This window comes from Schistocerca cancellata, chromosome 3 (assembly GCF_023864275.1).
Source record: "Schistocerca cancellata isolate TAMUIC-IGC-003103 chromosome 3, iqSchCanc2.1, whole genome shotgun sequence".
NCBI classification, from domain to species: domain Eukaryota; kingdom Metazoa; phylum Arthropoda; class Insecta; order Orthoptera; family Acrididae; genus Schistocerca; species Schistocerca cancellata.
In genome coordinates, this window is record NC_064628.1 from 869,380,976 (window position 1) to 869,406,692 (window position 25,717).

The 25,717-nt window shown below is 40.2% G+C and overlaps 1 protein-coding gene across 1 annotated transcript in view; it reads left to right on the forward strand.

Moving 5' to 3' along the window:
- Positions 1-25,717, forward strand: part of LOC126175931 (uncharacterized) — a 103,274-nt gene that overhangs the window by 69,057 nt on the left and 8,500 nt on the right. The window contains exons 4-5 of the mRNA XM_049923009.1: positions 7,855-8,842; positions 14,405-14,572. Of these exons, the coding sequence (XP_049778966.1) occupies positions 7,855-8,842; positions 14,405-14,572 (1,156 nt within the window). The remainder of the gene's footprint in view (positions 1-7,854; positions 8,843-14,404; positions 14,573-25,717) is intronic.

The following is a 25,717-nucleotide window of genomic DNA, read 5'->3' on the forward strand; positions in this document are numbered from 1 at the left end:
GAACCCTTGGACAGCGGAGACTTACTGAATGCTCCCCATTCTGTAAACATCAGCAGTCCTTTTCCTTCATCTTTCTTCCTTCCCCTTCAACCCTTCTCCAAGAAGAAGGAGCCACTGGCTCTGAAAACTTACATGCTTTTTTAAGGTTTATGTGTGTTTTCTTCTGTCTTCGCTTCGTGAGTGGATTTTTATTTATTTGTTTTCAAATTAATTTATATAAAATTATGAGACAAAATTACAAGTCAGTACTTAGCTTTAAGAGGCAAAATTTTTGTACAGCTGATAATGTAGTGAACCATGGACCTTGCCGTTGGTGGGGAGGCTTGCGTGCCTCGGTGATACAGATAGCTGTACCGTAGGTGCAACCACAACGGAAGGGTATCTGTTGAGAGGCCAGACAAACGTGTGGTTCCTGAAGAGGGGCAGCAGCCTTTTTAGTAGTTGCAGGGGCAACAGTCTGCCTTGTAACACTAACCAAAATGGCCTTGCTGTGCTAGTACTGCGAATGGCTGAAAGCAAGGGGAAGCTACAGCCATAATTTTTCACGGGGGCATGCAGCTTTACTGTATGGTTAAATGATGATGGCGTCCTCTTGGGTAAAATATTCCGGAGGTAAAATAGTCCCCCATTCGGATCTCCGGGCAGAGATGTTGTTGTCAGGAGAAAGAAAACTGGCGTTCTAAAAGTCAGAGTGTGGAATGTCAGATCCCTTAATCGGGCAGGTTGGTTATAAAATGTAAAAAGGGAAATGGATAGGTTAAAGTTAGATATAGTGGGAATTAGTGAAATTCGGTAGCAGGAGGAACAAGACTTCTGGTCATGTGAATACAGGGTTATAAATACAAAATCAAATAGGGGTAATGCAGGAGTATGTTTAATAATGAATAAAAAAAATAGGAATGCACGTAAGCTACTACAAACAGCATAGTGATTGCATTATTGTGGCCAAGATAGATACAAAGGCCATGCCTACCACAGTAGTACAAATTTATATGCCGACTAGCTCCGCAGATGACGAAGAGATTGATGAAATGTATGATGAGATAAAAGAAATTATTCAGATAGTGAAGGGAGACGAAAATTTAATAGTCATGGGTGACTGGAATTTGATAGTAAAAAAGGAAGAGAAGGAAACATAGTAGGTGAATATGGAATGGGGGTAAGGAATGAAAGAGGAAGCCACCTGGTAGAATTTTACACAGAGCATAACTAAATCATAGCTAACACTTAGTTCAGGAATCATAAAAGAAGGTTGTATACATGGAAGAAGCCTGGAGATACTGGAAGGCTTCAGGTAGATTATATAATGGTAAGACAGAGATTTAGGAACCAGGTTTTAAACTGTAAGACATTACCAGTGGCAGATGTGGACTCTGGCACAATCTACTGGTTATGAACCGTAGATTAAAACTGAAGAAACTGCAAAAAGGTGGGAATTTAAGGAGATGGGACCTAGATAAACTGAAAGAACCAGAGGTTGTACAGAGTTTCAGGGAGAGCATAAGGGAACAATTGACAGGAATGTGGGAAAGAAATACAGTAGAAGAAGAATGGGTAGCTTTGAGGGATGAAGTAGTGAAGGCAGCAGAGGATCAAGTAGGTAAAAATACGAGGGCTAGTAGAAATCCTTGGGTAACAGAAGAAATATTGAATTTAATTGATGAAAGGAGAAAATATAAAACTGCAGTAAATGAAGCAGGCAAAAAAGAATACAAACGTCTCAAAAAGAGATTGACAGGAAGTGCAAAATGGCTAAGCAGGGGTGGCTAGAGGACAAATGTAAGGATGTAGAGGCATATATCATTAGGGGTAAGATAGATACTGCCTACAGGAAAATTAAAGAGACCTTTGGAGATAAGAGAACCACTTGCATGAATATCAAGAGCTGAGATGGAAACCCAGTTCTAAGCAAAGAAGGGAAAGCAGAAAGGTGGAAGGAGTATATAGAGGGTCTGTACAAGGGTGATGTTCTTGAGGACAATATTATGGAAATGGAAGATTATGTAGATGAAGATGAAATGAGAGATATGGTATTGCGCAAAGAGTTTGACAGAGCACTGAAAGACCTAAGTCGAAACGAGGCCCTGTGAGTAGACAACATTCCATTAGAACTACTGATAGCTTTGGGAGAGCCAGCCCTGACAAAACTCTACCGACTTGTGAGCAAGATGTACGAGACAGGCGAAATACCCTCAGACTTCAAGAATAAAATAATAATTTCAATCCCAAAGAATGCAGGCGTTGGCAGATGTGAAAATTACCGAACTGTCAGTTTAATAAGTCACAGCTGCAAAGTACTTACACGAATTCTTTACAGACGAATGGAAAAACTGGTAGAAGCCGACCTCGGGGAAGATCAGTTTGGATTCCATAGAAATGTTGGAGCACGTGAGGCAATACTGACCCTACGACTTATCTTAGAAAATAGATAAAGGAAAGGCAAACCTACATTTCTAGCATTTGTAGACTTAGAGAAAGCTTTTGACAATGTTGACTGGAATACTCTCTTTCAAATTCTGACGGTGGCAGGGGTAAAATATAGGAAGTGAAAGGCTATGTACAATTTGTACAGAAACCAGATGGCAATTATGAGTCGAGGGGCACGAAAGGGAAGCAGTGGTTGAGAAGGGAGTGAGACAGGGTTGTCTCCTCTCCCTGAAGTTATTCAATCTGTATATTTAGCAAGCAGTAAAGGAAGCAAAAGAAAAATTCGGAGTAGGAATTAAAATCCATGTAGAAAAAATAAAAATTTTGAGGTTCACTGATGACATAGTAGTTCTGTCAGAGACAGCAAAGGACCTGGAAGAGCAGCTGAATGGAATGAACAGTGTCTTGAAAGGAGGATGTAAGGTGAACATCAACAAAAGGAAAACGAGTATAATGGAATGTAATCGAATTAAGTGGGGTGATGTTGAGGGAATTAGATTAGGAAATGAGACACTTAAAGTAGTAAAGGAGTTTTGCTATTTGGGGAGCAAAATAACTGATGATGCTCGAAGTAGATAGGATATAAAATTTAGACTGACAATGGCAAGGAGAGCGTTTCTGAAGAAGAAAAATTTGTTGACATCAGGTATGGATTTAAGTGTCAGAAGGTCTTTTCTGAAAGTATTTGTATAGAGTGTAGCCATGTATGGAAGTGAAACATGGACGATAAATAGTTTAGTCAAAAAGAGAATAGAAGCTTTCAAAATGTGGTGCTACAGAAGAATGCTGAAGATTAGATGGTTCAAATGGCTCTGAGCACTATGGGACTTCACTTCTGTGGTCATCATTCCCCTAGAACTTAGAACTACTTAAACCTAACTAACCTAAGGACATCACACACATCCATCCCCGAAGAAGGTTTCAAACCTGCGACCATAGGGGTCATGCAGTTCCAGACTGTAGCGCCTAGAACCGCTCGGCCACCTCGGCTGGCGAAGATTAGATGGGTAGATCACATAACTAATGAGGAAGTATTGAATAGAATTGAGGAGAAGAGAAATTTGTGGCACAACTTGACTAGAAGAAGGGATCGGTTGGTAGGACATATTCTGAGGCATCAAGGAATCACCAATTTAGTATTGGAGGGCGGAGCAGAGGGTAAAAATCGTAGAGGGAGACCAAGAGATGAATACACTAAACAGATTCAGAAGGATGTAGGTTGCAGTAGGTACCGGGAGATAAAGAAGTTTGCACAGGATAGAGTAGCATGGAGAGCTGCATCAAACCAGTCTCTGGACTGAAGACCACAACAACAACATGAGAAGTACTATAATTTTGCCTCACAAAGGCAAGTACTGGCCAGCAATACTGACTTAATTTTAAAGTGTTCTCAAGTGAATTTTCCTTTATAGAATTATGTTATATGATTTCCACATTACACAGGAGATCTCGTTCTCATATTAAAAGTGTGTTCAAAATGTTGTGACCAATCACTGTAAGTATTACTTTCAGCTGTTGCTTACAACTTAAAAAATTCTTTTGTTAAAATACTGAAGTAAATCACAATGTATAATTCAGTCAACAGCGGATTGTGTACTGTTGCCACATTTCCTGACAGGTCAAAACTGTGCGCTGGAGCTGAATGTGAATCCAGACTCTTGTCTTTTACAGTCAATGCTCTTACCGACAGAATCACTGAGGCATGATTTACAGACTACCTCCAGAGCAAATAGGGGAGAGATAATTACAAAACTGACGCTGTGAAAGTGGATCCTGAGTTGTTCCCGTATAGTAAGAGCATTCACTGTGAGAGGCAATGATGCGTATCAGAGTCTCTGCCCAGTGTACTATTTTATTCTAATGGGAAATTTCATAGAAGTTCTTGTTTTTTTTAGGGAAAAAGAAAAAACAGATGTGAGACTTACACTAAAGGAGTGACAATTTGTTTTTAAATGATTCTTTCAATATAGAATTTATCTCTCTCTCTCTCTCTCTCTCTCTTTCTTTTAAAGATGATGTAACTTACCAAACAAAAGTGTTGGTATGTTGATAGACACACAAAATTCAAGCTTTCGCAACCCACGGTTGCTTCATCAGGTAAGAGGAAAGGAGAGGGAAAGACGAAAGGATGTGGGTTTTAAGGGAGAGAGTAAGGAGTCATTCCAATTCCGAGAGCGGAAAGACTTACCTTAGGGGGAAAAAAGGACAGGTATACACTCGCGCGCGCGCACACACACACACATATCCATCAGCACATATGCAGACACAAGCAGACATATGTAAAGGCCTTCTCCTTTCCTCTTTCCTGATGAAGCAACCGTGGGTTGCGAAAGCTTGAATTTTGTGTGTGTGTTTGTGTTTGTTTGTGTGTCTATCAACATACCAACGCTTTCGTTTGGTAAGTTACATCATCTTTGTTTTTAGATATACACTCCTGGAAATGGAAAAAAGAACACATTGACACCGGTGTGTCAGACCCACCTTACTTGCTCCGGACACTGCGAGAGGGCTGTACAAGCAATGATCACACGCACGGCACAGCGGACACACCAGGAACCGCGGTGTTGGCCGTCGAATGGCGCTAGCTGCGCAGCATTTGTGCACCGCCGCCGTCAGTGTCAGCCAGTTTGCTGTGGCATACGGAGCTCCATCGCAGTCTTTAACACTGGTAGCATGCCGCGACAGCGTGGACGTGAACCGTATGTGCAGTTGACGGACTTTGAGCGGGGGCGTATAGTGGGCATGCGGGAGGCCGGGTGGACGTACCGCCGAATTGCTCAACACGTGGGGCGTGAGGTCTCCACAGTACATCGATGTTGTCGCCAGTGGTCGGCGGAAGGTGCATGTGCCCGTCGACCTGGGACCGGACCGCAGCGACGCACGGATGCACGCCAAGACCATAGGATCCTACACAGTGCCGTAGGGGACCGCACCGCCACTTCCCAGCAAATTAGGGACACTGTTGCTCCTGGGGTATCGGCGAGGACCATTCGCAGCCGTCTCCATGAAGCTGGGCTACGGTCCCGCACACCGTTAGGCCGTCTTCCGCTCACGCCCCAACATCGTGCAGCCCGCCTCCAGTGGTGTCGCGACAGGCGTGAATGGAGGGACGAATGGAGACGTGTCGTCTTCAGCGATGAGAGTCGCTTCTGCCTTGGTGCTAATGATGGTCGTATGCGTGTTTGGCGCCGTGCAGGTGAGCGTCACAATCAGGACTGCATACGACCGAGGCACACAGGGCCAACACCCGGCATCATGGTGTGGGGAGCGATCTCCTACACTGGCCGTACACCACTGGTGATCGTCGAGGGGACACTGAATAGTGCACGGTACATCCAAACCGTCATCGAACCCATCGTTCTGCCATTCCTAGACCGGCAAGGGAACTTGCTGTTCCAACAGGACAATGCACGCCCGCATGTATCCCGTGCCACCCAACGTACTCTAGAAGGTGTAAGTCAACTACCCTGGCCAGCAAGATCTCCGGATCTGTCCCCCATTGAGCATGTTTGGGACTGGATGAAGCGTCGTCTCACGCGGTCTGCACGTCCAGCACGAATGCTGGTCCAACTGAGGCGCCAGGTGGAAATGGCATGGCAAGCCGTTCCACAGGACTACATCCAGCATCTCTACAATCGTCTCCATGGGAGAATAGCAGCCTGTATTGCTGCGAAAGGTGGATATACACTGTACTAGTGCCGACATTGTGCATGCTCTGTTGCCTGTGTCTATGTGCCTGTGGTTCTGTCAGTGTGATCATGTGATCATGTGATGTATCTGACCCCAGGAATGTGTCAATAAAGTTTCCCCTTCCTGGGACAATGAATTCACGGTGTTCTTATTTCAATTTCCAGGAGTGTATTTTTCCCACGTGGAATGTGTCCCTCGCGTAAATTTCAAATGTTTAGATATGGCTTTTGTAATGTTCCTCTTAGTTGCATAATGTTCAGCGATCTATCTTTGAACCAGAATTTGACTATAATTTTGAAGCAATTGTATGGAATTGCACATCCATGTCTAAAGTTATTACTTAGCTGATTGTCTCTTTGTGTCCTGCTTGTCACGCATCCTATTCTCATAATAAGAAACATTAACTGATTTAATTAGTGTGATATTCAGGTAGCTCCCAAAGATTATTCAATAAAATAAAGTTCCTGAACTTTAAAATAATTGCATTCAGCAATATTTTGCACTCTGAACTAATCACACAAAATACATCTGCCTTTAGCAGTTCTACAAAAGTATACCAGCTCTAGTCCCACCAATACTGTCCATTTACAACTATGATCCTGCCAAGACTGTGCACAAGGAAGAAGAACAGAGATATAACATAAAAACCAAAGAGTTTACATCTTTGATGATAACAATTGCTGATAAATCTTCAGAAGATTAATAAAATGAAATTTCAAACTTTTAAGTAAACTGCTTCGACATTAATTCATATATGCAGAATATGAATATTTAAGTATGAAATAACTAGTTTTTATCAACATGTATTTATATTAAGTTATTGTTATGCTATTAAAGACATCAGTACTCTCTGGTATTTTATAATTCTTATTATATAATTGGCTTGATTGACTTACACTTTGTATCATATGGAACTGGGGACCTAGAAACGATGGAGAGGCTTCGTCCCCGCCGTAGCCTGCAGAGGTACACAACCCCACAACAGTTTACTCACCCCGCCCCACACCAAACCCAGAGTTATTGTGGGGTTCATGCCCCAGTGGACCCCTCAGGAATGTCTTCACCAGACAAGTGCAACACCAATGTCTGCATGGTAGAGTAATTATGGTGTACGCGTACATGGAAAAAGTGTTTGCACAGCAATTGCCGACATAGTGTAACTGCGATGGAATAAGGGGAACCAGCCCGCATTCACCGAGGCAGATAAAAAACCGCCTTAAAAACCATCCACAGACTGGCCGGCACAGCCAACCTCGACACTAATCCGCTGGGCGGATTCATGCCAGGGACCGGCACACCTTTCCGCCCAGAAAGCAGTGCATTAGACCACACAGCTAAATGGGTGGGCTGATTTACATTTTACAAAGACTGTCTTGTATATAGGCTACAACCAAAAAACAACTGTAAAGCAATAACTGAAGTATATTTGTTTTTACATTAGTGTGACCCTGTGTTGTCCAGGTACACATACTCAATGGGTAGCTTAGAGCAAATTAAAAAAAAAGTAAATTATGTAATTTAATATCCTAATGTGTTTACATATCATAAGGATATGTATTCTGTCCTTTTTTGTGTTATTGGTTGAACATTGTGGCATTATTTGTGTCCTAGTCTTCTATAAGTTGCTGTGATTTTTGCATTAAATTTTATGTGGTGGAAGTTTCTTTTATATTACATTTCATGTAGATGAGACATTTGTTACAGAAAATTCATGACGAGGCTTCTGTACCTTTTCAGCAAATATTTTAAACCTTCAGAATGGACAAGACAGTGAGCCAGATGAGAAGAAGTCTACAGCAAGAGCATATGATCTGGTGTCTCAGATGCTTCTCGGAACCACCAGGCCTCCAGTTCAAGCAAAAAGACGATGTAGGGAGGAAAGGAATCTTGACACATCAAAGAGAAAAAAGATAAGATCAACAAACAAACATTTAGAGCACAGGGAGTGCATTTCAGACTCTGAAGAATCCACACCACAGCATGACTCAGATATGTTGCAGAAAGATGACCTTGCTCATGCTTCAAAAAATATTGTTATTCCAGAAACTCTTTGGTCATTTCCACAGGCAACTGAATGCCCGGTGCAACTTGCAGATAATAGATTGGACAAAGAGGTTCAGAAGAAATGTTCTGGTGAAAATTCAGGTAAAACAAGTCCTGTAATTAGCAGCAACACACCAGTAAAACCATCATTAAAGCATGTCAAGAATTTATCAGAAGTTCAGGTTTCCAGTAACAGTCCTGGTAAAGTTCTATCAGTTACTACCTCTAATGCAGAAAGTAATACTGTTGCAGCTCTTAAAAGCACAACTGCTGATGAAAACCAGGATTTAGGGAAGTACACGTCGCGGGCAGACTTGACAAACAAAATTGGTAAAAAGCCAGATTTTTGGAATTTGAAGCCCAACTACAGTGTTGAGCTTAAACCTGGAGATAAGCAAAGTCGTAGACTGAAACAGACTCAGCTCTCAGTAGGATCCTTTGCAAAAAGGATAGATGTTGGATCACTTGAGGAATTTAATGAAGGAATCCGAAAAACTTCTACACAATACTCAGCAAAAATTTGCACTGATTTGGAGGATGAGCTACTGCAAAAAGCCATTCAGGAATCACTCAAGTATTCAGAGGATAGGCTTTGCGTCTCAGAGGATGATGATATTGTTGCTGAAAGCCCAAATGCTTCACAGAAGAAAAAAGCAAACCCCCTGCAAGATAACATAAACAGGTAAGATACATTTATTGAATTTCATAAAAACTTTGAATGATAGTCTTTGTTAAAACCATAAAATATTACATGGAATGCGTTAGGTATAAACACTGACTTTTTGCTTTGGGGCATTGAGTGTGTGTGTGAATAGATGATGTGAAGAAATATTGGATCATACCATTACAGCCTTTTATAATCCATTGTAATGAGTGAACACAGCACTGTCGTATCGGAGAAATATTTGTGAGGATCCTGCATTAAATATCCATTTAAAATTAGCTGTTGTATAGATGGCTTACAAATATGAAACAAAAAAGTAAAACCTTTCTAGTATCCCAACCACTCATCTGGTTCAGGTTTATTGTTGATATGTGTGTGGTTCAGGTTTATTGTTGTATGTGTGGACTCAGGATCAAGACACCCTGTCCACATTTCTTAACAACCTACACACTTGTTCTTGCATCCACTTCACCTGATACGCCTCTACTCAATGCGTCACCTTTCTGGACATTTACCTCAACCTTTCTGATGGCTCCATCCACACCTCTGCCTACCCATTAAGCACCAGCAGCACTTGTATTATGACTGCTGCCATCCTTTCCACACCAAAAAATCCCTTTGATACAACCTAGCTACCCTTGGATGATATATCTGCAGAAATGAGAACGCCCTTGCCCAGTGTTACTGAGGGCCTCACAAAGGCCTCACCAACAGGCAATTACCCCCCCCCCCCCCAAACCTCATCCACAAACAGATCTCTTGTGTCTCACCCACAACATAAGCACTCAAATCAAGACTGGAACAACTGAACCATGTACTTTGCCAGGGCTTTGATTATCTCTCATCCTGCCCTGAAATGAGAGACATCCTACCCTAGATCCTTTCCACCCCTCCTGTGACAGTGTTCCATTGTCCACACTACCTATACCACACTCTAGTCCATCCCTATGCCACTCTCATTCCCAACTCCTTGACAGAGAGCTCATATCCCCATGGCAGACCAAAGTGCAAGAACTCCCCAATCCACCCACCCAGCACACTATTCCAGTTCTGTCACAGGCTTATACTACCCCACCAGAGGCCAGACCATGTGTGAATTCAGAAATGCCATATACTAACTCTGCTGCAAACACAAGACAGCCTTTTATTCTGGTATGTCCACCAGGATAAATGGCCACTGCCAAACTGTTGTGAAGAACAAAATTGACCACATGGGGACACACATGCAGCTGAGCATAATATGCTCAGTTTCAATGGCTGCTTCACAACATGAGCCATCTGGATCTGTCTCACCACCAGCTGCTTTGAACTATGTAGATGGAAGTCATGTGTGCAACACATTTTCTGCTCCCATTATTCTCCTGGGCTCAATAGGTAACTATCTGACCCCACACTCTCCACCCAACAGTTTGCTCTTCCTCTTTCCTGTCACCCCCTGCCGGTTTAAGTCCCCACATTGCCTTCGGCATGTGCCTCTTACCACTGGCCACTAGTCATGCCAGCCCATATATCTGCCACCTCTCCCTACTGCATTCCTAATCGTAAAACCAGCCTCCTCCCTCCGAGACACTAGCCACCCACATCAAGCCCTCTCTCTGCCTCCCTCTACCCCAGTCCACCCCAATCAACATTATCCCCACCACAACCAGTCCACCTGCTGCAAAATAGCATTGGCAGTGTTAGTCCAGTCAGCACCATGTAGTGGCATAGGTTTGTGTGTGAGTGTTAATGTATTTTATTCTAGATCATCAAAGGCTAACTCCAAAAGCTAGCAAGTTGTCTTTCCTTTGTGGGTGCCTGTTGAATACTCAACACTTCTGCTTTTTGGTCAGTGGCCTTGTTTAATCTTAAAGTATCAAAGTTTACATATGCCTGGTATTTTATACAGTACTGAGTACATCATTTCCCCAAATACTTTTAACATATTATACAGCTAATTTTGCAGGCTGTGTTATTAGTTAATCCAGCTTGTGTAGACGGGTGAAGTAAATATACCAGATAGCAACACGAAAAGACAATCTCAGCATTTCAGAAATCCCTGTGCACTATATACACATTACACACAAACAGAAAACACTCATCAAGAGAAATATTCCAACATTTAAAAAGCACTTCTATGGTTTCTTTTGAGTAAATGTGTAGTGATTATTAACATTATTTCCAGACATGTATTTAAACATGTCAACAAGGCAGTCAATTGTCTAAATAGCATTACTGACATAATGGCATTCATAAGTAACTATAAAAATGATACATTGCACGGAACCTTGCTCACCATCAGTTTATTTGACACTGTCCATATGAGCAAGCAGCTGAAAATGGCACATTACTGAAATTAGTTAATAGTGTGAAAAAAATGACAGTGATCATAATACAGCCAAGGTGGAAAATGGGAAAGTCATTTAATCCATTTAAACATTTTTAACAGGGAAGTTGAATCATAACAAAGTGAAATAAAACATAGTCTACCACCACCACCACCACCACCACCACTACAAGAAAAAGAACTAGGAAAGGAAGGTCAAGTTTGGTTTCATGGTCAGGTGTCATATTTAAAGTTACCAAAATGCAGTTCAAAATTCCATAAACTATATTGTTAATCACTAACCATTCAAATCATGTATCAGTACAATAATACCAAGGGTGACTCAATCACTTCTTTCAATCTTCCATTTTCTTTAACTGTTCTCATGATGTAGGGGCAACAATGTGGCAGCAGGTGTGCTCTCATAACTATAGTTGCAATACAGTTACCAAACTACAGTGAGTCTGTTTGCTTATGTGTAAAGTCAGATGTATCCTCTAAGACCTGTGATGTCATAGTGATCGTAGGTGTCACCTGTGTTGGCACCTCTGTGATTAGACTTTGCCAAAATAATCAGTGCACACACTTGTACATCTGCTCATTACGCCAGACACCACCGTTCTGTTGTTTCTTCCTTGTCGTCTATGGCTGGCTAATGGAAAGTGATAAATTATTAGCTGAGCTGTCCCACATTCTTTGTTGGCCTACGCTTGTTATTCTAATTGATGTAGCCTAAATGGTTCATGGGTCTTAAAAATTTATAATCTTCACATAAAATTACTATGTTTTCTGTATGCTCTTTTCTTATGTTTATTTGTTTTTGTAGATAATTCCTTTTTAATCATAATTCTACAATCCAGCAACAAGCTTTGCTATCTTCTATGGTGTGGAACCTAGCAACAGTGTGTCACTTAGGACGCAAGTATCAGTATTGTGCATAATAACGCAAGAGACTCATGAAAAAAGCTTAAAAATCTCTAAATGTATAGGAGACTTATTTACAGTGTGCTGGCTTTCATGTGTGGCCCTATTACATATCAGATTGGAAGTGTCTGTGACAGGATTGCAATAGGAGATGATGGGTGGATGTATAAAAAAGATCTTGCACTGGAGTCATGCACAGGAGAAAGATGCATGGCTAGCAATGTCGGAACCAGGTATGCAACACAATTGGACTGAGATATTACATGTATTGAGTGAGCAATGAAATACCACTGTGTGGTCTGAAATGTAGTGTCCTCTAAGGTTGGTTGGTTGGTTGGTTGGTTGGTTTGGGTAAGGAGACCAGACAGCGTGGTCATCGGTCTCATCGGATTAGGGAAGGATGGGGAAGGAAGTCGGCCGTGCCCTTTCAGAGGAACCATCCCGGCATTTGCCTGTAGTGATTTAGGGAAATCACAGAAAACCTAAATCAGGATGGCCGGACACAGGATTGAACCGTCGTCCTTCCGAATGCGAGTCCAGTGTCTAACCACTGCGCCACCTCGCTCGGTCATGTCCTCTAAGGTGACTGTATAACTTCCATAAAGATTTTAATGATCTCATTCCATCAGTCCTGATCCTCACAACCTTAGTTTTATACACTGTACCCCAGGCACTGGTCTGTTTGGGAGAAATGATAAAATTTCCTTGTGGCAGTTCAAAGTTAGATATTCGATAAATGTGTTAAGATAAATGCTGAGCTGATTTCTTTGAAAGTCTGTGAGAGAGATTTTCTTCGCCATCCTCATCCGAGCTTGTGCTGTGTCTACGTACTCTGTAACAAGTTTGTTCTTTGTCCCATCTTTGAGATCGGTATCCAGTCTACCCAGTACCATCAACAGCTAGTATTCTTAATATCATTTGAGGAAGCTAATCTGTTTGGCTCATCTACAAACAAATCCTAAGAGTCCTGCTGCCACTGTAAACCATGCTTCATAGAATACCTCCCTTATCACCAACATTTTGACAAACTCAGCCTCTCCATTTGCCAAGGCTTCAACTGCACTTCGATGTGACTTCAGATGAGGACATCCTATTCAAAAAGATTCATTCATTACTGCCCCTCCCCTTCCTTTAAAGTGGCATTCTTTGGGCCATACTGTTTATGCAGTATTGTTACTGATTCTTTCCCCATTCTCATTCCCAGTACTGTGCCACATGGGGATTTCCCATGTGGATGTTTCAGAGGCAAGTGCTGTTCTGAGTACCTAGTTTACACAGTATCCTAACTCATTCCTTCGCTATTGCTGTGTGTGGTCCTGTGTCCCATGAGGCTTTCTGCTGTGGATGAATAAGATGCCATGCACTTGACCACCACCACCAGTCTTCCAGTCCTATAACAGGGGTATCGCAACCAACCAAATGTAAGGCCTTGTGTGAAAGTAATCGCAACATTTACAAGGTTTGCTCCAATTAAGGTGCATGTACTCATATGAGTGGCCACTGTTAGGCTGTGGCTAACCTCAAACCTAAACATCTAATTCAAAAACACTCTGCATAACACAGCAGTTATGACTTTCAAAAGCTACTTCAATACTCCTGTCATTTGGATAAACACCCCTCCCTCTTCAAAGTACCAATTCCTCTAAACTGGACAGGTTCCCTATCTCTACTACTCCCTGTTCTGTGACTCTCCTTTGCTCCGTCTCTCATAATTTTCTCAAAAGCTTTGTACATTATGTTGTTGTATTTCCTTTTGTTTTCTATCATACTATACAACTTCAATTTTATACCTGTTGCCAATATTAACTCTTATTGTGCCAACACTGCTCAGAGCTGCTGTGCATGTCCTCCCCCTCCCTCATAATCATTCAAATGTTGCAATGCCCACATAAGTAGTGTGTGTGTGTGTGTGTGTGTGTGTGTGTGTGTGTGTGTGTGAGTGAGAGAGAGGGGGTGGAGGGGGGGAGTCATATTTGTTTCCGTTTTCTCATAGAATTTTTTCTTAGAGTTTTCATTATCGTAAGTGGCTGTTACCTAGATGTTAAATGACAGTGGGATATGTAATGAAATGTTTTTAAATTCCAGAAATTACAATTTACATATATTTTAATTGGCATTCATAAGATATATGGTGATTGCTACTATTAATGGCTCCCTTCTGCTTTACAATCAATATCATACCAGACAACACATATTGACATGTCATGCTTAGTTTTCAAGCCTGCTAATTACTTTTATTACAACCTTATGTGTGACATTAATTTTGTTACTTTTATTTTATGACAAATGTAAGATGTTTTGAATACTATGTCAGTGTAAAACAATACCATAAAATGTTTCTTTTGCTTTAGGGTCTGTGACACAGATATGACAATATTTCTTCCTCCCAACATGGAAAAGCGTTCAAATGGTGGCACTTCATCAGTATCAAAAGCTAATTGCAGTGGAAATAAAGCAAAAAATGAAAGGCCAACAACAAATTTAGATGCAGATAAAAAAGGAAATACCAGCTTTGACAGGTAATGTTGTATACCACAAAAGAAATATCACCCCCCCCCCCCCCCCCCCCCAAATACACACACACACACAAGATAGCACCTTCTTGGCAGATGTTTTTTTCTTAAAATATTTTTCTACACATATAGTATGGAAAGCAGTCATGAGAATCTTTTTTGAGGCAGTAAGTAATGATGAAGTGAACATAGGTATGATTGAACACACTGCCAATACTATTATTCCAGTCCTCGCAGACATCTTCAATCTCTCCCTTGTTCAAGTGGTACATGTAGTACTGAGTCAAAGCAAAGCTTAATTCAACTAGTACTCAGAAATGATAAAACAAAATCAGCCAGCACCTACAGGCCAATCATCACCTGCAGTACCTAAAGCCTTGGAGTACATTGTTCATGTACAACTGCCATTTGATCATAAAATTTATAACACTCTTGATGAATATCAATCAGACTTCTGAAAACACCGCAGCACAGCTATTGCATTTATAAAGATGGCTGATGACATCAAGCACGTTATGGACAGTGGTGAAGTGACAATTTTAACACTGCTCCATTTCAGCAAGGCTTTTGATGCTGTTTATATCCATATATTATTTATGAAAATGAAACAGCTGAATTTCTCAAACATTGTAGTACTTTGGTTCGATGGATACTTTAAAAACAGATGTCAATGAGTGATCTGTGGATCAGAGAAGTCACCATGGAAACATGTGATCTCTGGAGGCCCCAGTGTTTTCTCTTTGATCTATTGCACTTTCTCACTGTATACTGATAATGAACATCTGTGTTACATTCTTGTAATTTATCACTTATAAGCTGAGACATCCAATTGTAGTTACACAACAGCCCCGAAAAAGATTGCTGCTGCCATATCAGGCACTAATGATGGCCTGTGTTCAATAGTGTGAGGGCAAAAAACCTGTGTCTTAAAGTAAACTGTAAGAAGTCACAGGTAATCATCATCATCATATCACACTGAAAGTTGATCAGTGGACATTTTCCAGTAAAATTTCAACATAATCTTGGATGACATATATATATAGGAAAGGACAAGCTATTACAGCATGCAAGAAATCTTTCTTGCTTATTAGTAATTCAAAAATTTTGAAAAATATTCCAACCTTCAGCCCTGCAAATCTTTGCTACTCTGATTTAGAGCATCATGGGACAACAAAGACTGAAAACTCTTGACAACTTGAGCTAGCCATGACTGCTTACATGAAATTTGTGTGTAACATTCTGTTGTTTGATTACACCTTCTATGCTCGGTTAGGGTCTGTGTGAGCAGGTAGGCGACATAAATTTCATACACACCGTTTTCTTTATTAGGTTCTTAGTATCTGTACTCTCATATTGTATACCTCGCAAAAGAAATATTCTGACATCAGTCACAATCGCTCATTGAAATAAATCCAGTTTTGACAAGTGAAAATTTGCACTAGACCAGGACAATAATCCAGATTTCCCACTTATTGAGAGTGGTCACTTTAACCACTCTTTCTATCTGAGCATGCTTCCTGCCTAACCAAATTCCCATATGTCATACACTGCATACATAGTGTTCCGTGTCCATTATTCTCATTACTTTGCCTATCCAGTCTCCTGCAAGAGGTCAAACAAAGAGTGCACCTGTACTGAAGGTATCATTACTTGCCATCAGGATGTTTACAAGTGTCTGTTCATTCAGGCATGTGTGTGTGTGTGTGTGTGTGTGTGTGTGTGTGTGTGTGTGTGATACACTGCCTGGCTGCAGCTGGTGTCTGAATTTCTCTTCATCATGTATATGTACGGATGCAGAATAACTAATGGTGTCTGTCATCATCATTCCACATCTGCAGTGTGTCAAGCATAATGGCTGTACCTTTGCATAATACTAAATCTTTCTCCATCTCCTCTGTATCGACTACATAACTGAGGAACAAACTGCCCTGTAGCCTGCATCTTATTCTAAACCACTTTGGTTAAAGCTGTATCTATTATCATCAGCACAGCTTCCCTCTTGGCCAATGCCAGTTGTTTTTGTTCAGTCCAATAGTAAAGCAGTATCTCTATCACACTGTTAACAATATACTTGCTTTTCTCACCCATATTTATTTAAATCTTCTTCCTTCCATCTCATCTGCTAATCATGCCAATTGTTTCTCACTCTTTCTCTTACCAGTTAACTTCTTTCTCATATTTTATTCCTTCTGTTCTGCTGTTTATTTTTGTAACATGTCATTATTCACATTCAGTAAGAAAGTAATGCGAAAATGCTTAACACTAGAACCGCCGGATTTTTCGAATCCTCCAGTCAATACATTTACAGCTTGTTCTTAGACTTTTTGTATTGTAGGGGATAACTTTTTCTGTTACAAATAGTCACCCTAATAGTCTGTTATTTTGTTATGGAGTATTTTCATATTTTTTCTCCAAATACTTGAAAAATGTTCATCAAATTATAAAGATACCTTTGTGGCTTTTATATGTATAAGAAATACAGCCAAGTCAAAAAGCTTTCGTTAGTATATGATATTGCAACAAGTGAGAAAGAACGTGTAATATAGACTCAATATGTTACCATAATTTAGAGGTCTACACTTCGATACATATTGTCTAAGGGTAAACATTACAGTCTGCGTAAGTAAATACGTTCTTTATAGATACCTACTGGTCATCATTGGCTGTAGACTAGAAGCTTTGCAGCCTGCACAGACATAGGAAACCATAACAAAACAATTCTTGAAACTTCCTGCCAGATTAAAACTGTGTGCTGGGCTAAGACTCAAACTCAGGATCTTTGCCTTTTGTGGACAAGTGTTCTATTCTTTGAGCTACCCAAGCAGGACTCACAACCCATCCCCACAGCGTCACTTCTACCAGTACCTTGTCTCCTACCTTCCAAACTTCACAGAATTTCTCTGCGAAACATGCGGTAGTAGCACTCCTGTAAGAAAGCATATTGCAGAGATGCAGTTTAGCTTCAGCCTGCAGGATGTTTCCAGAATGAAATTTTCACTCTGCGATAGAGTATATGCTGATATGAAACTTACTGCCAGATTAAAACTGTGTGCTAGACCAAGACACGAACTCGTGACCTTTGCCTTTCACGGAAAAGAGCCCTGCCAACTGAGCTATCCAGGCACGACTCCCGACCTGTCCTCACAGCTTCACTTCCACTAGTCATGCTTGGGTAGGCCAGTTGGTAGAACACTTGCAGAGCACTTGTCTGCGAAAGACAAAAGGTCTCAAGTTCATGTCTCAGTCCAGCACACAGTATTAATCTGCCAGGAAGTCTCATATCAACGCACACTCTGCTGGAGAGTGAAAATTTCATTCCCCAGAACATTTCTTGTAGACTGACCCTGGTTTCTGTATAATCTCTGCGAAGTTCCACAATGAGCTTGAGAAGGAAGTTTCACCTTGTTATTCTGATCTTTGTTCATCTCTGTAGGTTACCCAATCATTGATGCCTGCTAAATCTAGACTATTATAAAAATATGAACTGGGCACATTTTTCCACCAGCTTTCACAGAGTGCTGGCAAGCCACCTGGTCAACATCATGTACCATGTTTGGTGTTTCCCTGTAACACGTCACTGTTAGGCTTTCAGTACATGTAAGCTTCAATTTGTACATCTGGATGCAAGGAACTCAGAATTATTACAAGTGTATCTGGCTTTACTTGGTACACTGTGAGGGTAATACTGTTTTTGAGAGCTACAGTTTTGCATACTTTCTCACAAGCTTTCTTCATACACTCGGGCACTTCCCTTCCAACTTTGTTGATTGTAACGAGCAAGGTTCTTTGACTCTGTTACACTTCTTATATAACTGATGGAGTACCCATTGTTCCTCAGAATGCTTTCCAGTGTTAAGTCTCATGTCTGAAGTGCTGCAGCTCACATATTCGTCTTGCTCATGTTACAAGCATATTAATCGTGCCTCGTCAACACTTGGCAAAGTGTCACATCAGAAAAAGAAATGTCGGGCATGGCCTTTCTGAATACATTTCCAGAGTGATGGACAGAATCGGCACAAACATGGCATAAAGACTATTTATAAACTGACAAAGAAGATCAAAGAGTGTCTCAGGTCGGCAAAGGAGGAAAGGGACCCACTTGCAATGTCAGAAATATACTGCATACTATGCAAAATGTGGAAAAGTTTATTGGAATGACTGGACAATCAGAGAACACCAGGATCACAGAACATAAGTGGCATTGAAGATGGGGCATGTGGAGAAATTGGCCATGGTAGTAGAGCATGTGCTGTATGAGGCTGACCACACAGCAGGGTGTCTACGACCCGGGAGATCTGGGAAAAACCCAGGAATTTTTTCATCCGGGAGAAAAATGGGAAAAACCCGGGAATCATTTTGAGTTTCGGGAATTTTTCAGTGTTTTAGTTTTCAGTTAAATTTTTGTGATTTTGACTGGTAAGAACCAATACTCTAACAAAAAAATTTACTGTATCCCACTTCTGCAGAATAATACTGCAACAACAAAACATGAACGAGAGAAAAAAAACGAAAATAAAACTTAAGTCGCAAAGAAAATGCGCCATAAACAACATCAAAACACAGTGCTCATACAAGCGTCTGCCAACTGCAAAGTGTGTCAAAGGCTTTAGGAAGACTGCGCAGTGCTTCGTAACAACAAATTGCCTCCAATGAGCATGACATGACAGTTTTTTACATCAGATTCATTTTAATGCAAGATCTTTTAATGTTTCACACGTACGAACATGCGGGCTTCCTGCATCATCGTAGCTGCGCAAGTGCAGTGACGCCTGTTATCTGGCGCTTTCTGGCAACTGCTGAAACGTACCTTTCTAATAGGTCACGGAAAAATATTGCGAATATTGCTTTGAAAAACGTTACTTTCAAAGTAAATTTCCTTTTATGTAAGATAAACTATGAGAGTGTACGACAAATTTCTTAAATCACAGAGCGTTTGACTCTCATTTAAAAATCAACTCCTTGGGGACGACCATATGAAGAATTTCGAGCCCAGAAGATCAGACAGTTACGTCGTTATTCAAAAATTTTACTGGCACATTTATGTGATGTATGATGCACAAAAAAGATCAACAATATATGTGGAAGCTTATCTTCTCTTGCAGCTTATTAATCTTAGAGACAAATATTATATATGATAGCTATGCTTTTCTTGTAGCAACAATTATACATTAATTTAAGCCATTAATTTTTCTTATTTGTGTGTTTGCGCTACTTAAGAGTGATCTTGCTATTGGCTGACTACATCATGTGTCAAATGCTGTCATCAGCTGGCGAGATCAGGTGACATGAGCTGTGACTGGCTGACAAAAGCGCATCGCAATCTCGATGTTAATGTTTCGGAAAGTAACATGTGGTGTTTGCTGGAATTTGAATTTATACCTTCGTAACACGGAAATATGCAGTGTATATGTTGCTGTACATCAAAGATCTTTCCAAAACGTGTTTTTTTCCCCCTGAGTTTCATTTTTTAAAGTGCCGGGAAATTCTACGCTGGTGTATAAAACCATAAACCATAAAAGGATTAATAAGTGCTGAGAAAAAGTATGCTGTTACTTAACACGGAAAATGTGTATTTTCACCTGGGAGAAAGTGTATTTTCAACCAGGAAATCCAGGAAAAATCCGGGAATTATTTTTCCTTGTCCATGTAGACACCCTGACACAGTAAAATTCACTGACATGGAAGTTCTGGCTGTAGAGAAGAGCTATCATGCCGCTTGTTCAGAGAAGCTGTAGAAATACACAACATAAGATTAGCTTCAACAAGAAAGAAGAAAGCCTCAGGGTGAATGGATCCTGGATTCCCGTGTTGCAGCAAAGGACCGGATAGCAAGAGGAAAATCGTACTGAAAATAACTATGGAAAAGCCCTTGGATACTAGTGCACCAGGTACATATTATCTACAGCTACAAGCTCGACTCCAGTCTACCACCTGCACTGGAGAGTGAATCTATGACAATGCCAGCCACTTGTGCTGGCGAAACATCAGAAAAAGCATCAAACAAATGACGGCCAAAGAACCTGAGACAGATGCAAACAGGCAGTTTGTCAACGAGTGGCCACAAAACCCTTAACAATTTTGTACATACTTGTAAGGTTTTGAAGCCATGAAATGAGTGACCTGACATCTTCTCTTGGACAAAAATTACTGCTCATCTACGCAAATGTACGGACAAGGACTGTGCATGTTTTTACAGCTTGCTATGGCTCTCTTGTATATGTCTGATGTGAGAGCAAGCTTATCATTTTTAATTGCTCCAATCATGTCAACCACAAGTCAAACCCAACAACAAATCAAACATGAGGTAAATTATGATTCCCCTGAAGTGATTAGGTGACATGTGGAACAAATACTAACAAAGAGATAGAGGGGCTGGCCAGTACTTACCTCAGCTCAGTACAGCCGATAGTTACACAAAACAGAACAGAAAATTTACATTCCTAGCTTTCAGAGCTTTGTTCCTTCATCAGGGAGGAGAGAGGGGAAAAAAGGGAAGAAGGGAAAGTGGATTCAGTTACAACCCAGGTTATGAAGCAACAGGGAAAGGTAAACAGGGAGGGTAGTAAGGATGGAGGCATGGTCGTCAGAGTGAAGCCAAAGATATTCTACTGTAAGTACTGTGCCAGCTTCAAACCAAAGAGGATGCATACAGAAGTAAAGAGGTATATAGTATAAAGATAAACACAACTATGTAGGAAGAAAAGGTGCGTGAATGGCTAAAGAGGAGAGGGAAAAAGGAGAAGACCGGAAAGTAAATGGAAGTGAGGTTGGTTAACGTAGGTTCAGTCCAGGGGGATGGCGGGATGAAAGGATGTGTTGGAGTGCAAGTTCCCATCTCTGCAGTTCCGAGGCACAGACGAACTGTCCGCCTAGGAGATGTCCAATACCCAGTAGCAGAGCATGCCCTCCAGCATAATTCTAGGGACCCAGGAACCTGCTACGCTGTATGTGTCATTGGTTTCTCCCACCCAACACCAGTCCCTCGGAACTCCAGAGATGGGAACTTGCACTCCAACACATCCTTTCATCCCGCCATTCCCCTGGACTGAACCTACGTTAATCAACCTCACTTCCATTTACTTTCCGGTCTTCTCCTTTTTCCCTCTCCTCTTTAGCCATTCACGCACCTTTTCTTCCTACATAGTTGTGTTTATCTTTATACTATATACCTCTTTACTTCTGTATGCATCCTCTTTGGTTTGAAGCTGGCACAGTACTTACAGTAGAATATCTTTGGCTTCACTCTGACGACCATGCCTCCATCCTTACTACCCTCCCTGTTTACCTTTCCCTGTTGCTTCATAACCTGGGTTGTAACTGAATCCACTTTCCCTTCTTCCCTTTTTTCCCCTCTCTCCTCCCTGATGAAGGAACAAAGTTCCGAAAGCTAGGAATGTAAATTTTCTGTTCTGTTTTTTGTAACTATCGGCTGTACTGAGCTGAGGTAAGTACTGGCCAGCCCCTCTATCTCTTTGTTAGTATTTGTATTCTGCATTTCTCTGACAAAAAAATTCCACTTCTATTCCTTCCAATTTATTGGCATCCCTGCCATAAAGAACTGCAAGAAATGTTTCAAGCTGTTCTAACAGTAATGACAGTTCTTCACCTCCCAATGATGATGCACCTCTGCTTCAGTGCACTTGTGAATATGACAATGGAAGTGAGGTTGGTTAACAGATTAATCAATAAAACAATTTGAAATCTCAGAAATTTTTTTTCTCCTTCGTTTCACATTACTACGTACACATGGCGATTCATCATAATGTTTTGTAGTATAACAATGAAAATCAGTTGAATTACTGTCTATATCTTCTCCGTTGGATTCAACTTCTTCAGCATTATTAATCAAAGGTAACGTCTGGTCGTCTGTGAGTCTGCAAGGACAATCCACGCTGCTCTACTGCATGGTATCTGTTTGTTTTACATGTATAAAGAGTTCTGTTCTGTAAAAAGATGCTGCACTCAGTTTCATATCTGCTTTGCAGCAGCTGACACAGTCAAGGCTACCAATAATGTGTAGCAATTGGCAGTTTCTAGATTATTCAGTTGGACAAAAATGTCCCATCAGCAGTTCTAGGTATATTTTTTTCTCAAAAACTACAGAATTTATAGTGTCAGTTTTTTTTTTTTTCCGAAATTAACTAGGTTGTGAAATAATGGACTTTCATCCACCCTCAAAAACAATTAGGAGGAAAGGGCAAAAATTGTGCCATGTGGCAAATAGTACCATCTGTGCTTCTAGTGTTAACACTATGTTAAAATAAGACTGGCATTTCTTAACTCTGATGTAACAGCAGTAGTAATAGTAATAGTAGTAATTACTATTACTCATATGTATTACTTATGTTCTGTGCAAAATTGTAACATTAACTCATTGAACAAGTCTGGTTAGGTGTAAGAGAGTGGTGAAGGACATGGTCTTCTTTGGTTAAGTAAATGCATAAACAAATAAATAAAGTGATATACTAGCGAGAAAACTTGTGGTAGGGTGTTAGAGACAGGAAACTGCGACATATGAATCTCGCAAAACCATGGGCTACTTTTGTTGAGCTGTGAACAGAAGAAGTTGTTCTTATACACTTGTGTATTTGCAGTACAGTACTCCTTTAAAACTGGAACACTGGGACTTTTTATACATCTAAAATTTTGGCAGTGTCAAATCGATCACAATGACAACTTGTCCACGTCTCTGTTTTAACACATTTTTAAGTGTAAAAAGTGATTGATTGTTTGTGAAAATATCATCCAAACTGAAGATATATATTACATTCATTTATAGATTTCATATTTATGAATGGAGTCATTTTGGGATAAGGATACAAGAGAAAATAAAGTTGTGTTTCCTTCTAATCAGGAGACATGAAAGCAAACAAAGCATTCCACAGAGATTCCTTTTGTACACACACAAGTTTCTTACAGGTCACATGCATTCAGCCATTTTTTTTTTGTATGTTGACACATCTGAACTGCTTTTTTAAGTTTTCTACATGCTGCTTCATCTTCATTATTTCGTCCTTTGCTGATTGTAGGAAATATTTTTTGACATCTACTTTTCATGTGTTCATCTCTTAATTTTTTTCTGAGTTGTTGCAGAAACTGCTGATACCTTCCCTTAGAACTGCTCTATAAAGAATCCATGCATTTATTATAGAGAATTCTAATATATTACAAAGCAATTATACTAGCCATCTCTATGAAGTTGCTTTCACGGAAAATTTTGTTGTCACCTGGTTCAGTACATCCACTCCATATAAAATTTTATTTTAAATTTCCACAGTTACTGGAAGACCTCAGAGTTCTTCATGAGCTGTTTCGTCCCAGTCTGTGAAGCAGGGAACAATTTTTGGTGACACAATTTCAGACTTTTGGCACCAAAGAAAAGTGCTCTGCTTAAGAGTTTTATTAACCTTTTTTCCCAGGTATTAAAGTGTAAAAACTTTACAATGTCTCTAAGTGTATCCCTTTACATTGTTTAGAGGAAGAACTGTTGGTCAACAGGTTTCTGACCTCAAGCTATCTTTTTAGATTTCACTGACGCAAAATAAGCCATGGACACAGAGAACTGCAATGAATGCGTCCAGATCACAAAGAGAGATGCACCAACTATAGGCTTCCGCCTTTGTGGACAACTGTTTATATTTTAGCATTAAGTAATCTACAAACAGCCAACAGAAGTAGCAGTGCTGTGAATTTCACAAGTTGTTTGCCTCTGCTGTTTAGCATAAAATATTTTTCTTTTGTGGTCATCCAAGTTCATTCACCATTCTTTTATATCTGTCCATGAATGATACATGGTTTTCACGGAGGAGTTTGTCTACTGGTGTAATAATCTGTAGAGTAACTTCTCTGGTCACTTCACAACTACTTTCACTTGATTCAGCACTGTCTTGAATATATTAATCAAAACTAGTTCTTACTTGTAGTTCAGTTTCACTACTGAAACTTGCTATAGATACTATACATACTGCTTCCTTGTCTGACAATTTGTGAATTATTTTGAATATCTGTATCATGACAAAGCACTTTAAGTATGGCATGTCACTGTCATGTGCAGCATAACTGAGCAAAGAAATAATTTCTAGGTATACAGTGAGGAATAAAAGCAATGAGCGTAACTACAGATCTGTAATTTATGCTGTGGAGTCTGTTTTGAAAATAAATTAGTAACATTATTTCAAAGTTGATGAACAAAAAATATTGTCATAGACAGAATTTTTTTAAACAGTCATTCTAACAGCTTTGACAGTTCTAATGTTAAGGACATGGCTTCCTGCTCCTTGTAACTGACTGCATTTTATATTCTGACACAAGGGCTGCCCATAGTTTAAGCGAAGGACTAGCACGAGTGTATTTTAAACTTCTGTGAATTGGTCGAATTATTAGGTAGGAGACTTGAATGTTTTCCTGGGTGGTTGCTTCATTCTGTATGCTGCAGCATCAATAAGGCACCTACATTGACCCATTATAATGTTATATGCATGAACCTGAGATGGTATAAGAACATCCTGAAGAAAAAAGTTATTGAAACTGGGCTCTGTTTTAAACTGACTTGGTAACTTACTCCTAAAGTGCTAAGACATTATTGCAAAGGAACAAGTTCTTCAGTTTATGTTAAAATATAATTTGAGTCATTAAATGCAATGCTCCACCTGTGTAAGAACTGGTGAAATGAATCAGAGAAAAGCTGCACTGAGAGAAAGAAATTTTGAATAATTGATTTGGGTATTTTGCATCACATTCAAGGAAGGAAATGCAAAGAAGTTTAATACATCTTTCATATCCCAGAGAAAGAAGCAACACGTGTTATGAAGAAGCTGCTGTTTCTTCTACTTCCAAAACTAGTAGCAACAGCAAGAGGTACAGAGTATGTTATTGTGATCAATATTACTCCCGAGCTATATTATCTAGAAGTTGCAAATGAGTAAGTTTACGTAGTCTATTAGTGGCAACAAAATAGGGTGAAAAAGGACTGCAAATGAATTAATAATCAATATTTTATAGTATAACATGCCACGTTCAAGTAAATAATTTTCATTTCCTATGGCTCTTCATACCAAAGTAGGAACACGGTTTTGGAAATTCTCTGTTGACCTGTCCATCCTATTTGAACTTGAATTAGAATAAATAATATTGGCAAAGGGCCACTTTAAT